The 22,776-nt window shown below is 36.9% G+C and overlaps 1 protein-coding gene across 2 annotated transcripts in view; it reads right to left on the minus strand.

The window, feature by feature from the left end:
• Window positions 1–6,943: 6,943 nt before the first annotated feature.
• The window catches only part of ttc7a (tetratricopeptide repeat domain 7A), a 37,215-nt gene continuing 21,382 nt past the window's right edge, over window positions 6,944–22,776 (minus strand). Inside the window, exons 17-19 of one of the 2 annotated variants that reach the window (XM_016278599.1) lie at window positions 22,602–22,736; window positions 20,448–20,650; window positions 6,944–8,652 (exon numbers count right to left, since the gene is read on the minus strand). In XM_016278599.1, coding sequence (XP_016134085.1) covers window positions 8,434–8,652; window positions 20,448–20,650; window positions 22,602–22,736 — 557 coding nt within the window. In that variant the 3' untranslated portion in view covers window positions 6,944–8,433. Of the gene's footprint in view, window positions 8,653–20,447; window positions 20,651–20,677; window positions 20,850–22,601; window positions 22,737–22,776 lie in introns of those variants that run through there. The other variant, XM_016278600.1, reaches the window with a different exon arrangement.

Below are 22,776 nucleotides of genomic sequence, written 5' to 3' on the forward strand. Positions count from 1 at the left end.
TCCACAGCGCAGTATTTCCTCAGCAACCAGCACGGATCAGCTCCAGGCATGACGAAGCAGATATCATCCTCTTTTGGAAGGCCAAACAAAGTAGTTTCTCTTTCATAATGAATCACACAGTGCCTTCACGACATGGCGGCGGCAGCAACAACAATACTACAGCGAGAATAAAATTTACGCCTTCTTTCTTTGCGTGAACATTTGGGTGGCGTTATGCAAATCTTCCCACATAGTGACGTAGGTATGTGGGGGCGTGTTAGCCGTGTTGCCGTTTTAGGTAGGCTCTTAACTTTTATAAAGAATATCTCTTTGGATTTGAGACTTTAGTGTTTGCAACTTTACAGATCTTCTTTATGCACCAAGAGCTTGTAACACTCCAAAGAGAAAGGACAAATTTAAATCGCATCATATGACCCCTTTAACAAAAGACGTGTTTATCAACATTATTTAACAAGACATTTGAACCAAAACATTGCAATATTATCATTGATTCGATTTGAAAAATCAAAACAAAGTTCAATGATTCATAATGATTCAACCTTGATCCATAGCGTAGCGTCACCCATGAATAATTGTTGAAATGCCGGCTGGGTTGTCTCAACGGAAAATGATCTTTTTATCCATATTTTTAAAAATCTACTTTTAAGATTTAAGATTGAAGTACACTACTGGTGCACATTCAATAAATTTACATACACTTTATTTTCAGAAGGGAAGGTCTCATTGCTATGTCTGCTATGTCATGAACTGACCGCCCATATAATCCACAAAGCTTTGTAATGACTGTCACACACACATATAACTCATTCAGCCGCAACAAAGAGGTCAATGTCACACAATAAAACAGCTGCTTACAACACTCACACCAATAGCTAGATTAACTCCATTGTTGAGGCCCTGAATAATTCTGCTGACATTAATGATACTGATAATGTAGCCTACAGAGAGTGAGAGAGAGAGTGAGAGACATCAGTAAAATGCATGCATCTCGTGCCTACGGCTGAATCACAGCCATGCTGAAATAGAGCGATATCACACGGCTACTCGTGTGATGTTGCTCAAATGTTTTGTTTTATAAAATCGATAAGAAACAAGGGAAACCAAAAACATTGGTGACAAATCAACAACTGCACAAAGTCAGTACAAAATTAGTATACTCGTGCCCAAGAAACGTGAGTAAGTGTTATTGTGCCACTAAAATGGTGAACATTTCCATTATTCCCAAAATAGAATGTGAACGAGACTAGTGTGCAGTCAGGTGACGCTGTAGGGATTCATGCAATCGCACAAGTGTTTTTTAACAGGGTCATGTTCAGAGTCAACATCACACAAGAAAAAAGTGGTTGGAGGCCTTGTATCATTTTACATTGCAATGGACAGGTGCTGGTACTACATCACAGGTCTATTATATGACTCATAATACTTTAAAGAGGATGTTCTGGGTTCAGGACAGTGGGGAGATGTACTATAGTTTGTGAAATATGAACAGCACAAATTATGAAACAGCTTATTTTGTCCATCCTGAGAACAACAACTAATTGAGCACACCAAATGTGAAGGTGAACGCAAGGTTACAACCGTGAAAACTCATGTAGCTGTTGAAACTGATTCAGTAACAATCAAAACATTTTAAGTAGTCATATCATAATTTTTTTTAAAGTTAGTTAATAATTTAAGTTTTTAATTGTCCCATCGTTTTGTAACTGCCTCACATTATGACAGATTAATTAAATAATTCATGCTGAAATGCGCTGTATAATTGTTCGGTCAGATTGTGTTATTTTAGTACACTATAAAAAGTGGTCACCTGCAATTGTTAAGCAATTTCTACCTGAGCTTACTGTTAAATTTTGTTATATTGGTGTAACTTAATATTTAGGATGATTCAGTAATGTTAAATTAAATATTTTATTAGAATAAAATCCCATGTTTTAGGTTATCTTTTTTTTCAGTATATAATTTAGACACTGTTATGTTTTTATTAATATTTTGAATTACTTTCTTATTTATTCATATTTATATTTAAATGTTAAGCTTTTAGTAATGGTGTTGTGTGTCTTTGTCATTTTTATTAGTTTTAGTTTTTTCATAAACGTCTAAATTTGTCTCTTTTTTTATTTTTTTTATTCATTTTATTTCAGTTTTAGCTATTTGAATACATCAAGTTATACTAAACGAAAATGATAAATAAAAAAGTTTTATATATTTAATTTTTTTAATATTATTTCAAGTAATTAAATTTATTTTAATGTATTTTATAGCTTTAGTTTTAATTAACTATAATAACCCTGTCGGGAACATTTTTAATGGTAAGCTTCAGCCACATCTTTTGTTGATCCTGGATCAACATTACTGTCCAGAAATACAGACTTAACCCAATCCCTACCCCTAAGCCTAACCTTACCCATAATTTATTCCTAAAATCAGAGGGAAATGATAGCTGATTAACAAGGGTGTAGAAGCACCTAACCCTGATCGTAAGCCTAAAACTGACATTTCCTGAAAAGTTATCCCTCAATTCTGATTGGTTGATTGGAATGATGTTCCAGGATCAACAAAGATGTTGATCCAGGAACATGTTGTAATTGGTCAAATCATGCTCACCATTTAAAACACCAATAACACAAACACAAAATGTCATTGGTTTGTGTAATTTTCCCGGGACAGTGTCACACACACACAGCAGAGTGAAACCTAAGAGAGAAGGTTTTCTCAGGATGCTGATCGCTTTGTTTTATTAGCACATAATCAGTCCTTGTATTGACAAACTTGGAACTTGACAAACACGCTGTTTAGTGATGACCTGCATGTGCAGATGCAATTAAAAGCATGAACATGATATGTAATAGAGTGCAACAGTGAACATGAGCTTTTGTTTTCTCCAGCAAACTTCTCTTATTTCCCAATAATTTTACAAAATAGGGCAATGATCATGGACATTCTTAAACACAACTTTCAGGAGGATATGTTGAGCAGCACAGTTTCGTTACTCATTATATGATTTTATTTGGATACTAACAATTTTATTCATAATTCATAATAAGTTCATTTATTTAAAGTCATAATTCTGCCTCACCATAAGCAGAAAGAAAAAAAATAGACCTGCATAAAGAATAGAAATCATTGAATTATTCAATAAAGGCTATGTATATACACTATATATAAAGCAGAAAGAAAAAAATAGACCTGCATAAAGAATAGAAATCATTGAATTATTCAATAAAGGCTATGTATATACACTATATATGTACTTGGACACACCTCCTAATTATTGAATTGAGGTGTATTTTAATCAGACCCATTACCACAAGTATATAAGATCAAGCCATGCAGGAACAGCATGCGGTAGGAACTTCATGGAATGGGTTTCTATGGCCGAGCAGCTGTATGCAAGCCTCACCAAGTACAATGCCAAGCGTCAGATTGAGTGCTGTAAAGTATGCCACCACTGGACTCTGGAGCAGTGGAAACCTGTTCTATGATTGATTACTGAATCATGCTTCTGTTTGGCAGATGGGTGAGTCGGGCTTTGGCGGATTCCAGCAGATCGCTACCTGCCTGACCGGAGGGATGATGGGATGGGGTGGTTTTTCAGGGGTTGGGCTAGGCCCCTTACTTCCAGTGAAGGAAACACTTAATGCTTCAGCATACCAAGACTATAGCATACTATGTCTTCAACTTTGTGGGAACAGTTTGTGGAAGGCCCCATACCCCAGCATGACTGTCCTTTTAACAATTTCAGAGCTCATGGTACTTCTGTCCTAAAAGGTTTGTACAAAATCTATTTCTCTATGGAGAACATGAGCGGGAGTTTTACTTCCAGGACCCTGTTGTTGTGCTCCATTAATTGATTAACTAAGAAAATCCCAAAGAACAAGCTTCCACTTCAAAGGCCTCCATCAAATCATTCCCTTTTCTTTCAAAATGTATGCACCATAATGAGCCCAGGTCTCCTGTGTGAGCCATGCAGGAACATTGTTATGTGATAAGACACTAGGATCGCTCGGCTGGCTTGGTCAGGATAATTATACAGGCTGATGCTAGGAGACGAACAGCATGACTTTATCAGTTACAACCTCTCCAAATAATCCCATGCATCAGCACCTACTGCAGGTCACAAGTGCTAACAGAAAGAGAATAAATAAATGAATACATAATGACAAAATATGTTAAAAATTAAACAAGACCTTTAAAACTTAATGCTGATACACTGCATTATATGTTTGACTATGCCACTGCTGCTGTCTGTCTACCGTGTTGTGTCCTACCTGTCCTGTGTGCCGTTCTGCTTTTTCTGCTTCTTAATGATGGACTTGCTGCTCAGGTGTATGGTCGCCAAACTCTTCTATAGCCTACATAAGATCATCAGTGGTAGATCATAATGTTCCACCGCCCTGGGCTGATATTCCATAGTCATTATTGTCCACATCAGTCCACTCAGCTGGTGATTCTGGTGGTGGTTTTCTACACTGAAGTTCCCGAAGACATCGGAGGAAGCGAGGGAGAAGGGTCGGGTGTTGTGCACAATTCTGACCCCCACCAGATTATTTGGGAGGTTTAGGAGTAGGGGTGTGGGGTTAGGTTTAGGCAGTCAGGTAGCGACTTCAACAAGGGGGGTAATAATTTGTAAGGGGGTCGAAAATGGGCACAACACCGGGATTCAGGTGAAGCTGAGGCTGTCCTGGAAGTGAGGAGTCATCTGAAAACAGCGTATTTTATTTGTATTTTATTTGACTTATTTTTTTCATTTAGATTCATCATCATGCAGCCAGGTAATTAATTCTTGCATCCTAAGTACCCTTTCTGAAGAAAAATGTTGTGCTGCTTTTGAAAATTCGTCCATTATTATGTCAAACAGTAGTGTTGATGTTCAAGTTCAACTTTTTAATGAGTACTGCCTTTCAATCTTGGATGAAGTTGCTCCAATGAAATCCATAGCAGCCCCTCTGTTTAACTCCACCCCTCGCTCTTTTTAAACACACCTACCGTAAAACTGAGCATTTGTGGAAATCTACTCAACTACTAGTTCAGTATCAGTATTTAAGAACTTCTAATGGAGTTTAATAACATGGTTAAGGATGCCAGAATTAAGTACTTTTCTACTCTAATATCTAGTAGCAGACATAATCCCAAAATTGACACCAACCATAACATCGTTTCTCCTCCATCACCTACGAACCAAATCTCGTCAGCTGATGAGTGCAACAGTTTACTCTCCTTCTTTGTGGATAAGATAAATACTTTGTAAGATACAAGATAATATTATTCCTTCTCTTCAAATACCTTGTACTTCCAGTTTAGTAAGTTTGGAGAAATGTTCTCAGATAACAATAGAAGATCTCACTAAACTAGTTAGCTCTATGAAAATCTCTTCCAGTCCCCTGGATGTGGCACTGCTTAAAAAAAATGTGATTAACACCATTGGTCCCTGTGTGCTCACCATAATTAATAATTCACTAACATCTGGTCGTGTTCCAATTTATTTTAAACAAGCTGTTGTTCAACCTATTCTCAAGAAAACAAATCTTGATCCATCTTTGAATTGATATTCAACTTTATATTTCCTTTAAGCCCCATGTAATTACGAAATTATCTCTTCTTTTAAATTGTATAAACTTTATAAAATGGTAAAAAAAAATACCTGCGGTTAAATTCTGAAAAAAGAAAAGAAAAACAGAAGTACTTACATCGGCTCCTCCTGGTGTTCTTCCTAAATTGATGGAAAGTCCGGGCATTCTGTTAAAACCTTCCCTTCATAATTTAGGTGTTCATATGGGGCAAGGCTTGAGTCTTGATCAATACGTTAAATATCTGGTTCAAAATTATTTTCATCATTTGAGAAACATTGCAAAATTGAGGCCATTTGTGTCAATAGTGGAGATGGAGATGATTATACATGCTTTTATTTCCTCCCGCCTCTCTTTTTACATGTTTTAGTAATTCATCCCTGAAATGATTACAAGCGGTTCAAAATTCTGCTTCTAAGCTTTTAACCAAGTCATCAAAGAGATCTCACACAACGCCAATTGTAATCACTTTACATTGGCTCCCAGTCAAATTAAAAATTCTTGTGTTGGCGTTTAGAGCATTGCATATAAGCTCCTACTTATATAAATGAGTTGTTGCAACCTTATAATCCCAGCAGGAATTTGAGATCCTCCAAACGTATCTTGCTAGTTGTCCCTCGCTCCAGATTAAAGGCAAAATGTGACTGTGACTTTGAGGTAGTTGCTCCCAAGTTGTGGAATGCTCTTCCCTTGAATCTCAGATCTGTGGACCCTGCATGTGGACACTTTTTAAAAGTTGCTAAAAAACCCATTAGTTTAAACTTGTTTTTTGTTTTGTTATTTTGTTCGCTATGTATGTTCTTTCCTTCTTTTTTTAAATTCTCTTTTATCTTGGATTCAAGCACTTTGTGACACTTGCTCTACAACGGTGCTATAGAAATAAATGAACAATTATGTTATCATTTATCATGTCATGTTATTCATATGAATCTCTGGACATTTTTTTTTACAGTTACGTATGTACTAATTAAAATATTCTAGCAATATAATCTATTGAGTTTATTTTTAATAAACACTTTTAACAAAAAAAAAATTATAATCAGGTGGTATAACTTTCAATTATTAAATTAAATAATTCCATAAAGCATGGGTATTTTTTATTGGGTTTTAGCATTAGACAGCCTGCGCTAACCCTTCCATGTCATGAAAGCTCAAATTCATAATTTCAATTGTAAACTGTCTCAACGTGGATGTGTATTTAAGTTTTGAATTGCATATAAATGTATTTCAGAACAGACAGAAGCATCATACCATCGACCCATTTAATGGGACCTACTTATTATTCCTGCTGTGAAACATGATTGTTATGCAGAAGTACACTCTAAAAAATGCTGGGTTAAACACAACCCAGTGCTGGGTTAAATAGGGACTTACACAACACATAACCCCGGGCTAATGTCTTTTTTCGTCATGCTAAAGGTGCTGTAAAAGATATTAGCTGTTTGTTGAACTTCCACCAGACTAAGGGCCAGATTTACTAAACAAGGCAAATTAGCGCAAGAGCGCAATTCCAAAAAAGCTCCGATGGGAATGTAAAGTTCTGCAGATGATCTACTGACAATAAACAAATTAAAGAATATAGGAATGACATCTCATTTCCATAATGACCAACGCAATCTACCAAGAGTAGAGCAAATTAACGTAAGATTGCAAACAAGCAGATCTTACATTCCAAATACATTCATACGAGTGGAAAAAATACTTTCCCTTCTACCACGCACTCTGTTCTCTGTAGTGCCTCTACTTGGCAGCAACAATCAGAGCCATGTCAAGAGCAAAATAGGTTAAGATATGCTTTTTTTGGGGTGGTAAATAATGGCGAAAATACCAGTAAACTGAATAATGCAACCCTTAATAAAATCATGTTGCGTGATTCATTTAAATAATCTCCTCCTAAATTTTGCGTCTGAAAGGGAAAGTCCTACAAATGCACATGCAATAAGGTCAGCTGCAAAAATAACTCTGTCCACACCTATTTCACTATGCATCTTTAGTAAATCCTGACAGTACTTTTTAAATGCCAACAGAGGGTTTACTCTGGCGCAAGCTGATAGTAAATCTGGCCCTAAAGGTGCAATCACATTTACCACTGCTCAGTGAAAGTTTGCGAAATTCAGTCATTATAACAGGAATCCGATTGGACGTTTCGACACATAAAAAACAAAAAGGTTCGCCATCCACATTTTGCTACACTGACGAACAGAAAGCTGCTTGGTTTGAAAGTGACAGTGTGTTTAAGGTCACATTTACTATTGCTTAGTTAAAATTCGTAGACGTTTCAATAGAAAATTGGGAATTTCGTGTCAGGGCAAAAACAATACACGCAGGTTTCTCTTCAGATTCAAGTTTTTCATGTGAATTTACCACATTGAGCAATGAAAAACTGCTTGGTTTGAAAGTGAGCAGTGCTTCATACACAATTCACAATGGACTTTTTAATGCCCATTAAAATTATTTAACGTTTCATGCTTTTAGCCACTGAATTAATGTGTGTTCACATTTATAGTTGTTTGGCGAAATTTTGAAGGTGAAATCCAGTCATTTCCACATGAATCCGTGCAGATTCCGCTCGTATTCAAGTTGGTCATGCGAATTGGCCATTCTGAACAACAGAAAGCTGCTTGATTTGAAAGACATATCTGTGTGATCAATGCTTTATACAAATCTATTGACAATGGACCATTTTTGCCTGCAAAATTTCACTGATATTTGTTAATGTGACCACAACTTTAGACCATTCCCTTTCAATGGAGTGAAAAGCCTAATTGTGCAATGTTGTTGTTATACAGTATGTGTCATTAAAGTGATTGAAGAACAGCATTCGCTCCAGTGATTCATATACACATGTATGAGTGTGAGAGACATGTCAGAGTTCTCGGGGAATGATGGTGAAGGGCCGTATAGGGCAGCTGGACTCTAGCTCCAGTGCGGTGAGGAAGCAGTCCGGAGCCTGTGCACTGCCTCTGCTCTGCAGCGCCTCCCCTAGGCCACTCCAGGCCTCGTGTGCCGTGTTCTCCACCTGTATCGCATCCCTCAGCATCTTCTCCCCAAGACCCGCACGGCCTGTGCGCACCAGCAACTTCCCCTGTGAACAAGAAGAGAGAGAGAGTAAAGCTTTTTTTTTTTTTTGTCGTGTGACGTATTTTTACAGAACGGAACATTTGACTTGCCTTGTGGGCAAGAAAAACATGAGTGTGGGGAGTTTGTGACAGTTCGCTGATGTTCCACATCACTCTATACATAAAAGTGTTTGTATGGGTAAAGTGGAAAGTTTTAAACTTGTATCAGTACAATACAGTTTCAGGGTATGTTGACGCAACAATAATGGAAACGGAAAAATTTATCATTTGCATTTTTGAAAAGTTTTGCATGCAGACGACAACGCTGTCAAAACTATCCCTATCTGGACAGATCCATGATAAAGACTAAAAAGGCTGTATTATTCATGCCAGGCCAGTAGATGGCGATGTCACTTTGTAAAGCAACACTACGCGCATGCGCACTTATGCATGCTCACGGACTGAACACGTAAAACGCATGCGCATGACATCACAGGTTTCACAAATCCACTTTTTTGTAGTTTACACAAGAGTATCGTTTTTTAAAAACTTGCACTTTGAAACCTGTTTTCAAAAGGTTTGCATTTTCAGGACCCCAGAACACTGGTTATGTAAATGAACAGCCAAAACGCATAAAAACGTTTCCATTTTTAGTTTAAAAATGTGTCATGTAAAAGGCCCCTCAGACTCATGAATTGTTTAAAAATGTATACATATACAGTACATACATGCAGGTAGGGCTGTCTATTTGAATGAACTGATCCAAACTATTTGGTAGACTACATTAGCAAAAATGTGTTAATTCTACACTACTTTGTACTCTACACCAGGGGTTTTCAACCCAGGGGGGCACGAGCATTAGTTAATTCAGAGACGTTCCCTTGAGAATTTATGAATATGTTATGTAAATGAACAGCCAAAACGCATAAAAACGTTTCCATTTTTAGTTTAAAAATGTGTCATGTAAAAGGCCCCTCAGACTCATGAACTGTTTAAAAATGTATACATATACAGTACATACATGCAGGTAGGGCTGTCTATTTGAATGAACTGATCCAAACTATTTGGTAGACTACATTAGCAAAAATGTGTTAATTCTACACTACTTTGTACTCTACACCAGGGGTTTTCAACCCAGGGGGGCACAAGCATTAGTTAATTCAGAGACGTTCCCTTGAGAATTTATGAATATGATTTAACAAATCTTTAGCCATCCACTAGGGGGCAATTTGACTCCCACTGCTGAGTTGGCTCGAGTATCAGTCATGCTCAGTGTTGCCAAGTCTGCGGTTTTCCCGCGGAATTGGGCTACTTGAACACTTGCCGGGTTTTGTAGTTTTGGGCTAGTTTTGAGTAGCAATTAGGCAGGTTTTGTTGTGAAAACCTGGCAACCCTGGTCACGCTTATTGAAAGTGTAAGATGACTTACGATTAGCCGTGTCGGAAATCCAACCATGGATTGGCATGTTGTTATCTCAGAAACAGGCTCAGCCATCACACTGAACCAGGTAAACTGGTTATATATTTATGTTTCAGTATAATTACGCATGCTATACCAGGGGCGGTTCTAAACCCTTTTTAGGTGGGTTTCAGCCCCCCTATCTGTCACCTTAGCCCCCCAAAACTATCTTAATGATCAGGCCAGTGCTGCTTCCTCGAGAAAGTTTTTCATTCTCACGTGTTTTAAGTCTTGTCAGTTTAAACATTAAAGTAATTTTAAGCCATTTAAGCCCAAGACATCTCAATGCAGTATGCACGCACTGTGATAGAGCATTTCTATGCGCACCGCTCACACACCTGAAGTGCACAAACATATAGCCTTCTCAGACAGCAGGTGAATACCAATGGCTGTCTTGACAAGTATCCTTGTAAGCACAGTCGGTTGTTTTAAGTGAATGTAAACAGTAAAGAAAATATCAAATGTACATCAGTATAACGGATCTGTGCATTTCTTATGTAAATAAGAAATAATATTGTATTGTAATATTGTAATATATAAATGTGATAGGCTGCACTATTCTGCACCAGTACAAACACGTGCAGACGTTGCACGTTTTGCTTGCTTGAGTGTTTCTGCATTATATGAGTGGCTTTGGAATATAAATCGCAGCACTTTCAGATGAAAAAACGTGACTTCTATTTCTGAAAATATCAGTTAGGAGATTTATAACGAGTGGTTCCCTGCATTATTACAGCAAAGCGTGTGATTACAGTACTGAGCCGCTGCAATGGAGCAGCTCTAATGCTATTAAATTAAAGATGAACAGTGAAAGTAACAAAAACTTGTAAAATACATTTTAATGGGCATAATTAAGTGTGAAAATAACCAAAGGATATACAGTCAAACCAAAAATTATTCAGAGACCAGATATAATTTTTTATATTTTTTTTACTAGTGGGTGCAGGACACTATAGTTAATTTATGTAAGTGAGAATAGCAAAATAAAGTAAACTGACAAATCATACCAAAAAATTCTTCATACAGTGGACTACCAGTAAAACTGATACAAATTTGGGACCAAAAATTATTCAGATCGAGTCTGGGGGGGAGTGAAGTTGAGGTTTGCATGAAGCTGGATGACAGCATGCCCAGGAGACTACAGGCTGTCATTGAGGCTAAGGGTTGCCCAACTAAGTATTGATAGTTGTGTAAATACTGTCATACTAACAGCTGCCTAATATGTGGGTTGATTGTAATCCATTAGGCTACATACCTTTCTATCAAAGTTAGCTGACATTATCAAGCTGAATTTGTTCTGCCACAGTTTAACTTTGAGCTCTTGTTATATTTTATTACCATTTTCTAAACTATAGCGAATAAACTGTGATAATGTGAGAAATGTTGAAGGTGTCTGAATAAATTTTGGTTAGACTGTATCTATTTGATAAATGAAGTTAACCAACTAACATTATGCATACTCTTTTGGTTTCTGTACCCAATATTTAAAAAATTTACAAATGCAATAAAATATTGGTATCGGTACTCGGTATCGGCAAGTACCAAAAATAAAAGTATCGTATCGGGCGAGTACTGGAAAAAGTGGTATCGGTGCATCCCTACTGTATTGGATTTCCGCCAGATATATCGTTTGGTGTTGAGGCCAAATAATTCAATTTTAGCCTCATCTGCCTCAGAATCTTCAAGGTATGTTTTGGCAAAGCTCAGTCGTGACTGCATGTGGCCTTTCTTTTCTTTTGAGGAGTGTCTTTTTTTTCTTGCAACCCTCCCATACAAGCCACATTTGTGGAGAATTTGTGATATTGTTGTCACATGCACACAATGATCACTCTTTGTCATAAATTCCTGCAGCTGATTCAGAGTTGCTGTAGGCCCCTTGGCCGCCCCTCTGACCAGTTTCCTCCGGCTCTTTCATCCAGTTTGGAGTGACGTCCTGATCCAGGGAGGGTCTGTGTTGTACCAAACACCTTCCACATCTTAATAACAGACTTCACTGTGCTTCTAGGCATTGATAAAGCCTTTGAGATTGTTTTGTATCAATCTCCTGACTTGTGTCTGTCCACAACTTTATTCTCACTGGAACTTACACTACACCTATGTCATACACTGGAACGTTACACTCTCGTGAAAGCGTGTGCAACAGTTAGCGGAAGATAGAGATTACGATTTATAAAATTTTAAAAACACAAATGCCTCAATTCACTTCAGAAGGCCTTTATTAACCCCCAGAGCCATGTAGAGTACTTTTTATAATGGATGGATGCACTTTTCTGGGCTTCAAAATCTCGACTCCCATTCACTGCCATTATAAAGCTTGGAAGTGCCAGGACTTTTTTTTTTATATAACTCTGATTGTATTAATCTGATAGAAGAAAGTCATATACACCTAGGATGGCTTGAGGGTAAGCAAATCATGGGGTAATTTTAATTTTGGGGTGAATTATCCCTTTGACATTTGTCTTTTTAAAGAAATTGTTTCATCTGAAAAAAATAAAACTTTTAAGCCATTTGGAAGTCAAACAAATATCAAAATATATCAAACATGTTCAAAGGTTGAAAAACTATGAGAATTATCAGCTTCTTGAATCTGAAATATCAATGTAATTTATATAGTAAATGAACAGTATGGCATGAAAAGTGTGTTTAGAACTGCAGTGTATGTTGGTGTGTATGCCTAGAGTTAAATTCTGTTGATTCCCTAATCCTGCCAACAACAACATAAATTACTCATTGCAATTACATTTCATCGTCCCCTCTTTCAGCTCGCACACACACACACACACACATCAATGCAGAGTTGTATTTCTGGGCTCATGACTGCTGATTATGCAGGCACTTCAAAAGCACATCAGAGAGGACAATGACTCCGCTGGGGAGAGAGAAAAGCGAGGAGGGAAAAGCGAGGCAGGAAACGAGCCTCTCACAGATACAAGTGAAAGAAGCAGCCACAGGCAGGGCATGTTTTGAAATAACCATCATAACACAGCTGCAGGAATACACCGACTGACAGGCCCGTGGACCAATCACAGCTCAGTATGAGGCTGTACTGGTGATTGGTGTTCATGAGTCTTATACCTGGAGGACTGAACAGCAAAGCACAAGCAGTAAGTTTTAAAATGTAAATAGACGTGACATAAAATAGCTCATTTTTATATATGATGTAGTAAAGGTGCCTCTTGAAGAACTGACGTAGGGTCACAGCCCCGCATCTGAACTCTACTAATCCAACGGGATACTGATCCCATCCAGCTGGGACCAGCTACGATTACAAGTGTCAGCTACTAGACAGACAATACACACACAGAGTACAAACACTAATTCATGTGTATTCAAACAGACACGAACACAGACACACCATTGATTCATGTGCAAACACACAACTAGATTATCAGAACATCACAAAAGCCAGAACATTCACACGTGCAGAGACTCATATTCTCACTGTTGTTTCTCGAATTGAAATAAAAATAAAATTGCGATATGACTTAGCGCAATTATCAAAATGCAAATTAAATAAATATATGCGCCACAAGTTTTAAAACAAAGCGCCGCGGCATTGTGTTCATTGCTACTTGTGAACTGACTCGAGTTGAATAACATGACATTTCTGGCTTTTGTAGAGCTGAATTGTTTCAAAATTGATCAACTTTACACTGTTATTGATCTGAACTGAATCAACACTGAACAGGCTTGAGTTTAATAATGACACAATTTTCTTTTTAGAGCTGCAGTACAGCAAGATTTAAATTGTCTCCATAGTTAAATTTCCATAATTGAATCTGCTATTTTTCCTGTTTATGCTGCTTTATGTCTGTATTGTATATAGCGCTGTAGAAATAAAGGTGACTTGACTTGACACGAGCAGCTCACAATCCAGTGTTTTCTACCAAAATAATATAATAATGTATAAAATAATACATGATTGAAAATATAGAAATGAAAACATAAATATCAGTGTTGTACATTTTCAGTACTGTAAAATAAAATATATTTTGCTCTACAAAAAAGCACAACAAACCTGAATCTCTTTAAAGAAATGCATTTTACAATTTTATCAGAAAAATCACAATTAGATTTCCCCCCACGTTTGAAAAGGTTAAAACAAATATTAGTACTGTAATTTTACAGTAATGCAGTTTGACCATAACTTGAAACTATAAGGTAAAATACTTGATTTTTTTATTTTACTGTGGAACAATACTTTTACAATAGTAATATTTCTTATTTTAATATGTTTATTTAATTACAATGATAAGAATAAGAATAATACAGCAAACCTGGAGCTTTTAAAAATGCTAATTACATTTTTAAAAATTGCACAATTGCAATTAGATTTCCCCCTCTGAGTTTGGGAGTGAATGAGCATGCTTACCAGATGGTTCCCAAAATAGAAAAATACAAAAAGCATCCTAGCATGCCAAATGTAACATGTTACAACATGGTGACTTAGTGCAAGTGCATGATGACCAAAGCAACATCAGCCTGTGAAAGCGTAAAGCGCACTCATGCCACGTCTCATATGAAAAGGCCTTAACACTGGTTCTATGTCTCATTATCAGCTCCCTTGCACCGTGTGATACAACTGCCTGGTTGCTAGGCATCCCATGAAGGCCTGAGAAGGAGTGAAGTGTTATAAATAATGTATTTGCATTATCTAATCAACTGACAGGCCAATGAAAGAGAGCCAGAAAGAAGAGCGATAGAAAGAGGGAGGGAGAAAGCCATAGAAAGACAGAAAGGTCCCAGAAAGAGAAACTCATATGACATGAGATTGTGTCTGACTCACCTCAGCTGACATCCCTAAATGAAAAATACCCAACCAGATGCCTTGAGCAATGACTCAGACACACACGTTCATGTGGATCGCACAGCAGCAGATTCATATATGCTATCAGTGTGAGGTTTTATGATCATGTGACCAGTGAGTTGTATAAAAATTGGCATGAATCAAGCAGAGGTCCTCTGTCCTCAGCTGCACCCTGCCATCTCCCATCCTCATTTAAAGGAGTAGTTCCTCAAAACTGACGTTGTTGTTTTATGGCCCATGGGACATAAAGGATCTGCATTTGAAGCCTCTCCCACATCAGTCCAAAATAAAAAATAATTGACGAAAACAAAGCCTACTTGAAGTACCACAATGTTACTTTTTTTTAGCATTGTGACATTATAATTTTAAGGATGCCCCTCTCTTTAGCACAATGACAAATCAGTATTATTACTATAAAAATAAAATAAAAGTTTAAACAAAAATACTATTTCAAGTATTTTACATCATGGTAGTATTGGTTGTACTCTGGACTGGTTAGACTGACTAAAAATAATGAAAATGGATGGCTTTCTTCAGGAAATATAGAACAAATTCTGTAATGAGATCTTTATTTAAAATAGATTCTAGATTCTAGATGCATTACATTAATTAACATTTGGTCCTAAAAATGTATTTTTATTTTTTCTATTGTAAAGTCTGCATGAAATGGCATTTTCTAAATGCATGCTATTTTGTTTTATTATAAATTATTCATAGTTGTCTTTCTTTTTTAATTTGATCTCGCATTTGAAGCCTCTCCCACATCAGTCCAAAATAAAAAATAATTGACGAAAACAAAGCCTACTTGAAGTACCACAATGTTACTTTTTTTAGCATTGTGACATTATAATTTTAAGGATGCCCCTCTCTTTAGCACAATGACAAATCAGTATTATTACTATAAAAATAAAATAAAAGTTTAAACAAAAATACTATTTCAAGTATTTTACATCATGGTAGTATTGGTTGTACTCTGGACTGGTTAGACTGACTAAAAATAATGAAAATGGATGGCTTTCTTCAGGAAATATAGAACAAATTCTGTAATGAGATCTTTATTTAAAATAGATTCTAGATTCTAGATGCATTACATTAATTAACATTTGGTCCTAAAAATGTATTTTTATTTTTTCTATTGTAAAGTCTGCATGAAATGGCATTTTCTAAATGCATGCTATTTTGTTTTATTATAAATTATTCATAGTTGTCTTTCTTTTTTAATTTGATCTTGTAATGTTTAATCAAAATATCATATTTCAATCCATTGAAATGACTGCTACTGTATTTCTCCAATCATTTTATCCACTTAAACAATCGACTTGTAAGCTCACATTCAGATCTGCTTCCATCTAATCAACAACCGATGGATTTAATCAAGTCCTGCCCTACATGTTTTTCTTTTTTAATAATCTTTTCAATAATAATAATAATAATAATATACATCACAATATGGAAGTAAAATTCTGTCTCTACTTCAGTTACGTCACAACTTTATTGTGAACTTGTGTGACTTGGAAATTTTTTCATGAGATTTACCTGGTTTTGGAAAGACATAATAAACTGTGTCATAATTTTCCATTTTTGGGTGAACAGACAGGTTCTGAAATAAAATGTCTCAGAGGAAGGACAGAAGTAATGAGAGTGCTGCTGCTCTAGTCACAGGTGTCATGAAGAACAGAAATGCTTAACCTCTCCTCATTGGATCCAGCTGATGAAACCCTCAAAACTCCACATCGGTTCAATCATAGCTGCTTAATCCTGAGAAATCAGTGCTTCACAGTGCTGTGATGCTCTGATAAAGACCAGCTGTATGTATGTATGTATGTATGTGTGTGTGTGTGTGAGTGTGAGTGTGAACTATGCAGGGCATCACCAGCTAGCACAGAATTAGTTCTCATCAGCTCAGGGAATTGATATGGTACGTGTTTTGTCCAAAAATAGCGGGGATGTGTGCTCTGATTGGCCAGATATAGGGAGAAAATGGCCTAGCTTCACTCCGTTTACTCCAGTGAAGATGAGTAATGAAGGGCCCGACATTATGCAGTCACAATGAGAGCAGAGAGTGGAGGCAGAGCTAATGTTAGCACACATCACTGTGGGTTGTAAAGATGTATGTACTGTACTGTATATACAGTAAGTTGCATATGCAATGACTCAATCATCATATCCCAGGACATCAGTGGTCTTCAAAGCTTTTCACGTTGACTAACACGAAATAGTCCTTAATATGAATTTATAATCTCTTAGTATTTGGTTTGTCTCTCTTTTGCTTTAATGACAGCTGCACTAGAGCTGCATGAACTCCAGAAGTTTGTGTGAAACACGATTTGAGAATGATCAGAAGAACGTCACAAGCTTCAATGGAAGCAAGAACATTGTACTGTCTGTACAAAAGGTTACATGATCACAATTAATTGACAAAAATGCCAGATATTCTCTGTAGTCTCAGACTGTTGGATTTTGAGTCATGTTATTTTAGTATTATTTATATACTATTACAGTATTTATTAGTATTTGAATTGTGTGTGTGTGTAAGTAAGATATGTATATGAGATAATACAATATGTATATGTATAGGAGATAATATAATATTATATATATAGTTTTAGTTTTAGTCATTTTAGCACTTCAACTTCAACTTATTTTTGGTTAGTTGCCAAGGCAACATTTCGATTTTTTGTAGTTTTAACGTTACATTTTTCAAAGTTTGTTTTTCATCAAATATTGTATTTTATTTCAGCTTTATTTCAATTACTAGGCAGCCATTTCAGAAATCCATGTGATCGGGAATTTCACGTGAGGTCTAAAATTCTTAATTTAAATAAAGCTCCAATAAAATAAAATAATATAAATATTAAATGAAAAACTTAAACTAAAAAAAATACAAACACAAAGTATTACAGTTTTTGCCCATTGCTTACACACTAAAACCGAATGCTTAGACCAAAGCCTCAATACCTAAACTTCTTGTAGCATACCTTAAACACAGTGTAACCATAGCTTAAACACATTGTCAACTTTGCACTTTGTTTGCAATTCTGTAACACACTTATTGCGAAACGCTACACACGTTTTCAAAAATGAAATCACCTGTTATCATTGGGAAAACACTCTGTTCAAAATGCAAAACTCATCTGGCAATTGTAGGCACTTACATACACACCTGAAAACACTTGCACAGAAAACAGAACACCAATCGGTCTGAGCCTTAGCACTACAAATAGGCCTCAGGTAAGCCATTTTGAGAACTTTGCAAGCATGGAGGCAATGAGAGTCAGAGTAAGAGTAAGATGAGAACAAAGAGAGAGAGAGGAGTCGGACGTGGACGTGGAAGAGGACGAGGACCAGTGCGGAGACGTGTATCAGATGACATCAGGGCTACTCTGGTGGACCATGTGATAAATCATGGTCTGTCCATGAGGGAGGCTGGGCAACTACACAGTAGCATTGATAATAAGGACATTCCGACTGGAGAACAGGTATATCTTCAAGTTTCTACTCTAGACTGTACCTACTGTATGTGTCACATGATTCTGTATCCTATTACTGTACTAACTGTACTATACAAAAATGGGTAGTGCTGTGAAGCATATGTAAAGGAATACCATTGTGATGTTACAGTACTGTGTACAGTTTGAAAGTACAGTATGTGAAAAAGAACCTAACCAATGACATCTTGCGGTGGCATTTTCTACAGAATGGTTGGACGACCTCCTCAAGGTGGAAGGGAACAGCTCTTCACTCAACAACAAGAGCTTGCCCTCATTGAAATGGTGCGAGAAAATAATGCAATCCGACTTTGTGAGTTGCAACAACGCATAATTGCAAATAGAAGTGTATTCAACAATATCAACAGGGTCAGCATTTCTACACTAAGTCGCATTCTACAGAAACATAACTTCAGAATGAAGCAGCTGTACAGGGTGCCATTTGAGAGGAACAGTGTCCGGGTCAAGGATCTGTGCCATGGTTATGTGCACGTATGTGTCACTTTACTTTACATACTATATATTGTGATGTGGGAATGAGTGTTTATGCTGCCACCTGCCCTGCCTGTAGCTTAAAGTTTGTTTATACTGACACAACCCAGCCCCTACTTGTGTGAAAATATAGACATTGTAGTTACTGTATGTGTTTTCAGTAACACTATTCAATATTTTCCTGTTACAGACAGTTCTGGATTTTGATACCACCGAACTGCCACATGAGTTCATCATCTACGTGGATGAGGCAGGCTTCAATCTGGCCAAAACCAGGCATCGGGGCCATAACGTAGTTGGACAAAGGGCTGTTGTAAATGTCCCTGGGCAGCGTGGGGGAAATATCACCTTGTGTGCTGCAATTAGTGTCCAAGGAGTCCTGCATCCCCATGCCCCTCTAGGTCCCTACAGTACAGGACAGATCATTGCATTTCTAGATGCACTACATGCAGTTGTGCAGGACAGACCACAGCAGCCCAGGTTTGTTGTCATCTGAGATAATGTTAGTTTCCACCGGGCTGCTCTGGTCCGAGATTGGTTCAACAACCATAACCATTTCACACTTTTATACCTGCCCCCTTACAGCCCCTTTCTAAATGCAATCGAGGAATTCTTTTCAGCGTGGTGGTGGAAATTATATGATCGGCAACCACACGCCTGCATGACTCTTTTGCAAGCAATGGAAGAGGCATGCGGAGACATTGAGGTGGGATCAATCCAAGGGTGATATTTTCCCCGATGCCTAGCCCGCGAGGACATCGCCTGTGATGTTGACGAGATCTTGTGGCCAGATCCGAACAGAAGGCGGGATCATAAGCCCCCCACCACACACACACACAAAACAAGTATGTTTTTTTCCCCCCAATAGCAATTTATCCAGTAATGGTTTTGTTTTTTTACTTTTGTTTTGTTGCTGAATTTGTGATTCTATTTTTCTTTGTTTCTGTAAGAATGTTTGTTTTTTTGTAAAAACTCTTGTTTGATTACTGCAGAAATTCTACTTGTGAGTTTTACAGAAGACTGAGTCTGAGAAAATGACAATAAAAATAGAAACACAAAGACTGCAGTGTTTTATATAAAGACCATCAGTGTGTTGCTGGTGATAAGACAGTAATTCAAATGGTGCTTGTGTGTATGGTTTTGTTGCAAGAATTTCATTTTTAGAAAGGAGTGTTAAGTTTTGATTGCAGTGTTCCATTTTGGCATAGATGTGAGCTGTTAATCTCCAAGGGCTATGTCTGATTGGCTTGTGTGTAGAGTTTTGACATAATGAGCCAAATTCTGCAAAAAGTGTATAGAATAGTACTATAATAAGTTTTGTGCTTTTGTCATTATTGTTATAATTTTGGTAAATGTTTGTTTTAGTACTTCAATATTAACTTATTTCTTTAAGTTGCAAAGGCAACGTTGTTTATATATTTATAATTAATATAATCTAAAAAAAATATTTATTTTAAGTATATAAATAATTTCAGCTTCATTTCAATTATTGAAAATGACTTAAGTTACTGTTTTAGTTGACAATATCAACAGTGGTATGGGTTGAAGATGTGTGTGTGCAGCGTGTGTCACTTACCAGGTGCAGCAGTATGTGGTGTCCTCTGGGGTTGATGGCGAGAGCTTCATCATACAGGCTCTTGGCCTCCGCGTCGTTGCCCCTGAGCTCGGCCACACAGCCCTTGAGCAGCAGCACTGAGTGTGAGGCGGGGAAGAGAGTTCCTGCCTCCTGCACACAGAACTGAGCTTCCTTCATCCGCCCGTCAGCTATGAACAACTCTCCTGCTCGGCACCACATCACAAAACATACAAGAATATTATGAGATCAACAATAACCCATAATTGTACGAAAAATTACTTTATTACAATTACAACTCTCCTCTTTCAGTGACTGCTTTGCATATAGTGAGATTCTCTTATTGATATCATTGAGTGCGGATGATGATTCATCTCTCTGACTTCACAGCCGTGACACAGCCATCTGGAACATCAACACTCTCAAAGACGTATCTGCTGCCACAGCATCAATACTCGCTCAGAGTAAAGCACTGAATACCAACATCATTTCAGACCAGCTTTGCTTCAACCAGGAGAATCGAACGCATGTAGCATTTTCTTCTGTCCAGATGATTTAGAATGCAGCTTTGGCAGCATATTTGCGATTGCAGTTATATGCTGACCTCCCCCCTCCACCCAAAATCTCACACACATGCTCATAGAGGGATTTTCATGGTCATGTCTAAATAAGGCCATGTGTGGAGTGCTGTGTAAGCATCTGCAGCTCTACTCTGGCATTTAGGACTCACCACAGCAAATCAACTGTGTCTGTTGAGTGTTTGTGTTTGTTTACACAGTATCACTGGTAGGACAATTTAGGCAGCAACTACACCAAAAAAAGAAGGTTGATACACACCTATGGAATGGCGCACATGTTCATTATAGTGTTTCAAAGACGGCAATGTATTGAAATTTTTCTTCACACTTATCATAATTAACTGCTTAACATACAGACTCTGTCCATACTTTGCTTTGGAGATAAAAGGAATAGGAATCAATGCGATTTGGGAATTAATTAAAAAATTGAATTAAAAAAAGAATTAAAATGAAAACTGAAAATTCAAAATATTATTAAATACTACAATAGTATATCAGTAATACACTGGTTTGAAAGTGACTGTGATCTCACACTATTGATTTCATAGATTGCTACGCTATTGCAAATAGATAATGAACCTTTCTTGCCTAATTAACTGCTTAACATACAGACTCTGTCCATACTTTGCTTTGGAGATAAAAGGAATAGGAATCAATGAGATTTGGGAATTAATTAAAAAATTGAATAAAAAAAAAAGAATTAAAATGAAAACTGAAAACTCAAAATATTATTAAATACTACAATAGTATATCAGTAATACACTGGTTTGAAAGTGACTGTGATCTCATACATAACACTATTGATTTCATAGATTGCTACGCTATTGCAAATAGATAATGAACCTTTCTTGCCTGTAAAATTTCACCAACATTTTGCAAATGTGTATTTATGTATTTTCTACTTTTGGGAAATTTAGGATTGAGAGTTTGCAAATTTCCCACTGATTTTGTTGAAACGTTTAACATTCAAAATGTTACTGACAATGATGGCGTTATTGTAATATTTGCATACTTATAATAATTATTTGCATAGTGAGCGGTGATGGCCTTTCTTACATATATTTAACCATCTATAGCTGCACAGTTTTGTGTTGTGTAGATTCTTCAAAGACAGCATATGCTGAGTGTCATGACAACAATGAAATAAAAAAATATTTTTTAATTAAAAAACATTAATTCCACTTTTTAATATATATATATATATATACAGTGGGGAAAAAAAGTATTTAGTTATATTTAGCCATCTATAGCTGCACAGTTTTGTGTTGTGTAGATTCTTCAAAGACAACATATGCTGAGTGTCATGACAACAATGAAATAAAAAAAATATTTTTTAATTAAAAAACATTAATTCCACTTTTTTATATATATATATATATATACAGTGGGGGAAAAAAAGTATTTAGTCAGCCACCAATTGTGCAAGTTCTCCCACTTAAAAAGATGAGAGAGGCCTGTAATTTTCAAATATTACAAAAATATTTTAAACCTGTAATTTATTTCTGGTTAACGTTAATAAAAGTTACAGAAATAATAGGTAATGATATATTACAAAAGGAAGTGTAACTACTACACATACCTGCTTGTAGCCAGATGCGTTCCAGGGTGGTCCAAATGTAGGCGGGGCCGTGCCTGTGGGCAGAGCTGAGGGCCGACACCTCTGACATGGCCTGCTCCAGACGGGACACAGCTAGAGACGGGGCACTCTGAGACCCTGATACAACATGACACACGTCTCAGTCACATAAACACAC

The sequence above is a fragment of the Sinocyclocheilus grahami genome, unplaced genomic scaffold (genome assembly GCF_001515645.1).
Source record: "Sinocyclocheilus grahami isolate Dianchi unplaced genomic scaffold, SAMN03320097.WGS_v1.1 scaffold123.1, whole genome shotgun sequence".
NCBI lineage: Eukaryota > Metazoa > Chordata > Actinopteri > Cypriniformes > Cyprinidae > Sinocyclocheilus > Sinocyclocheilus grahami.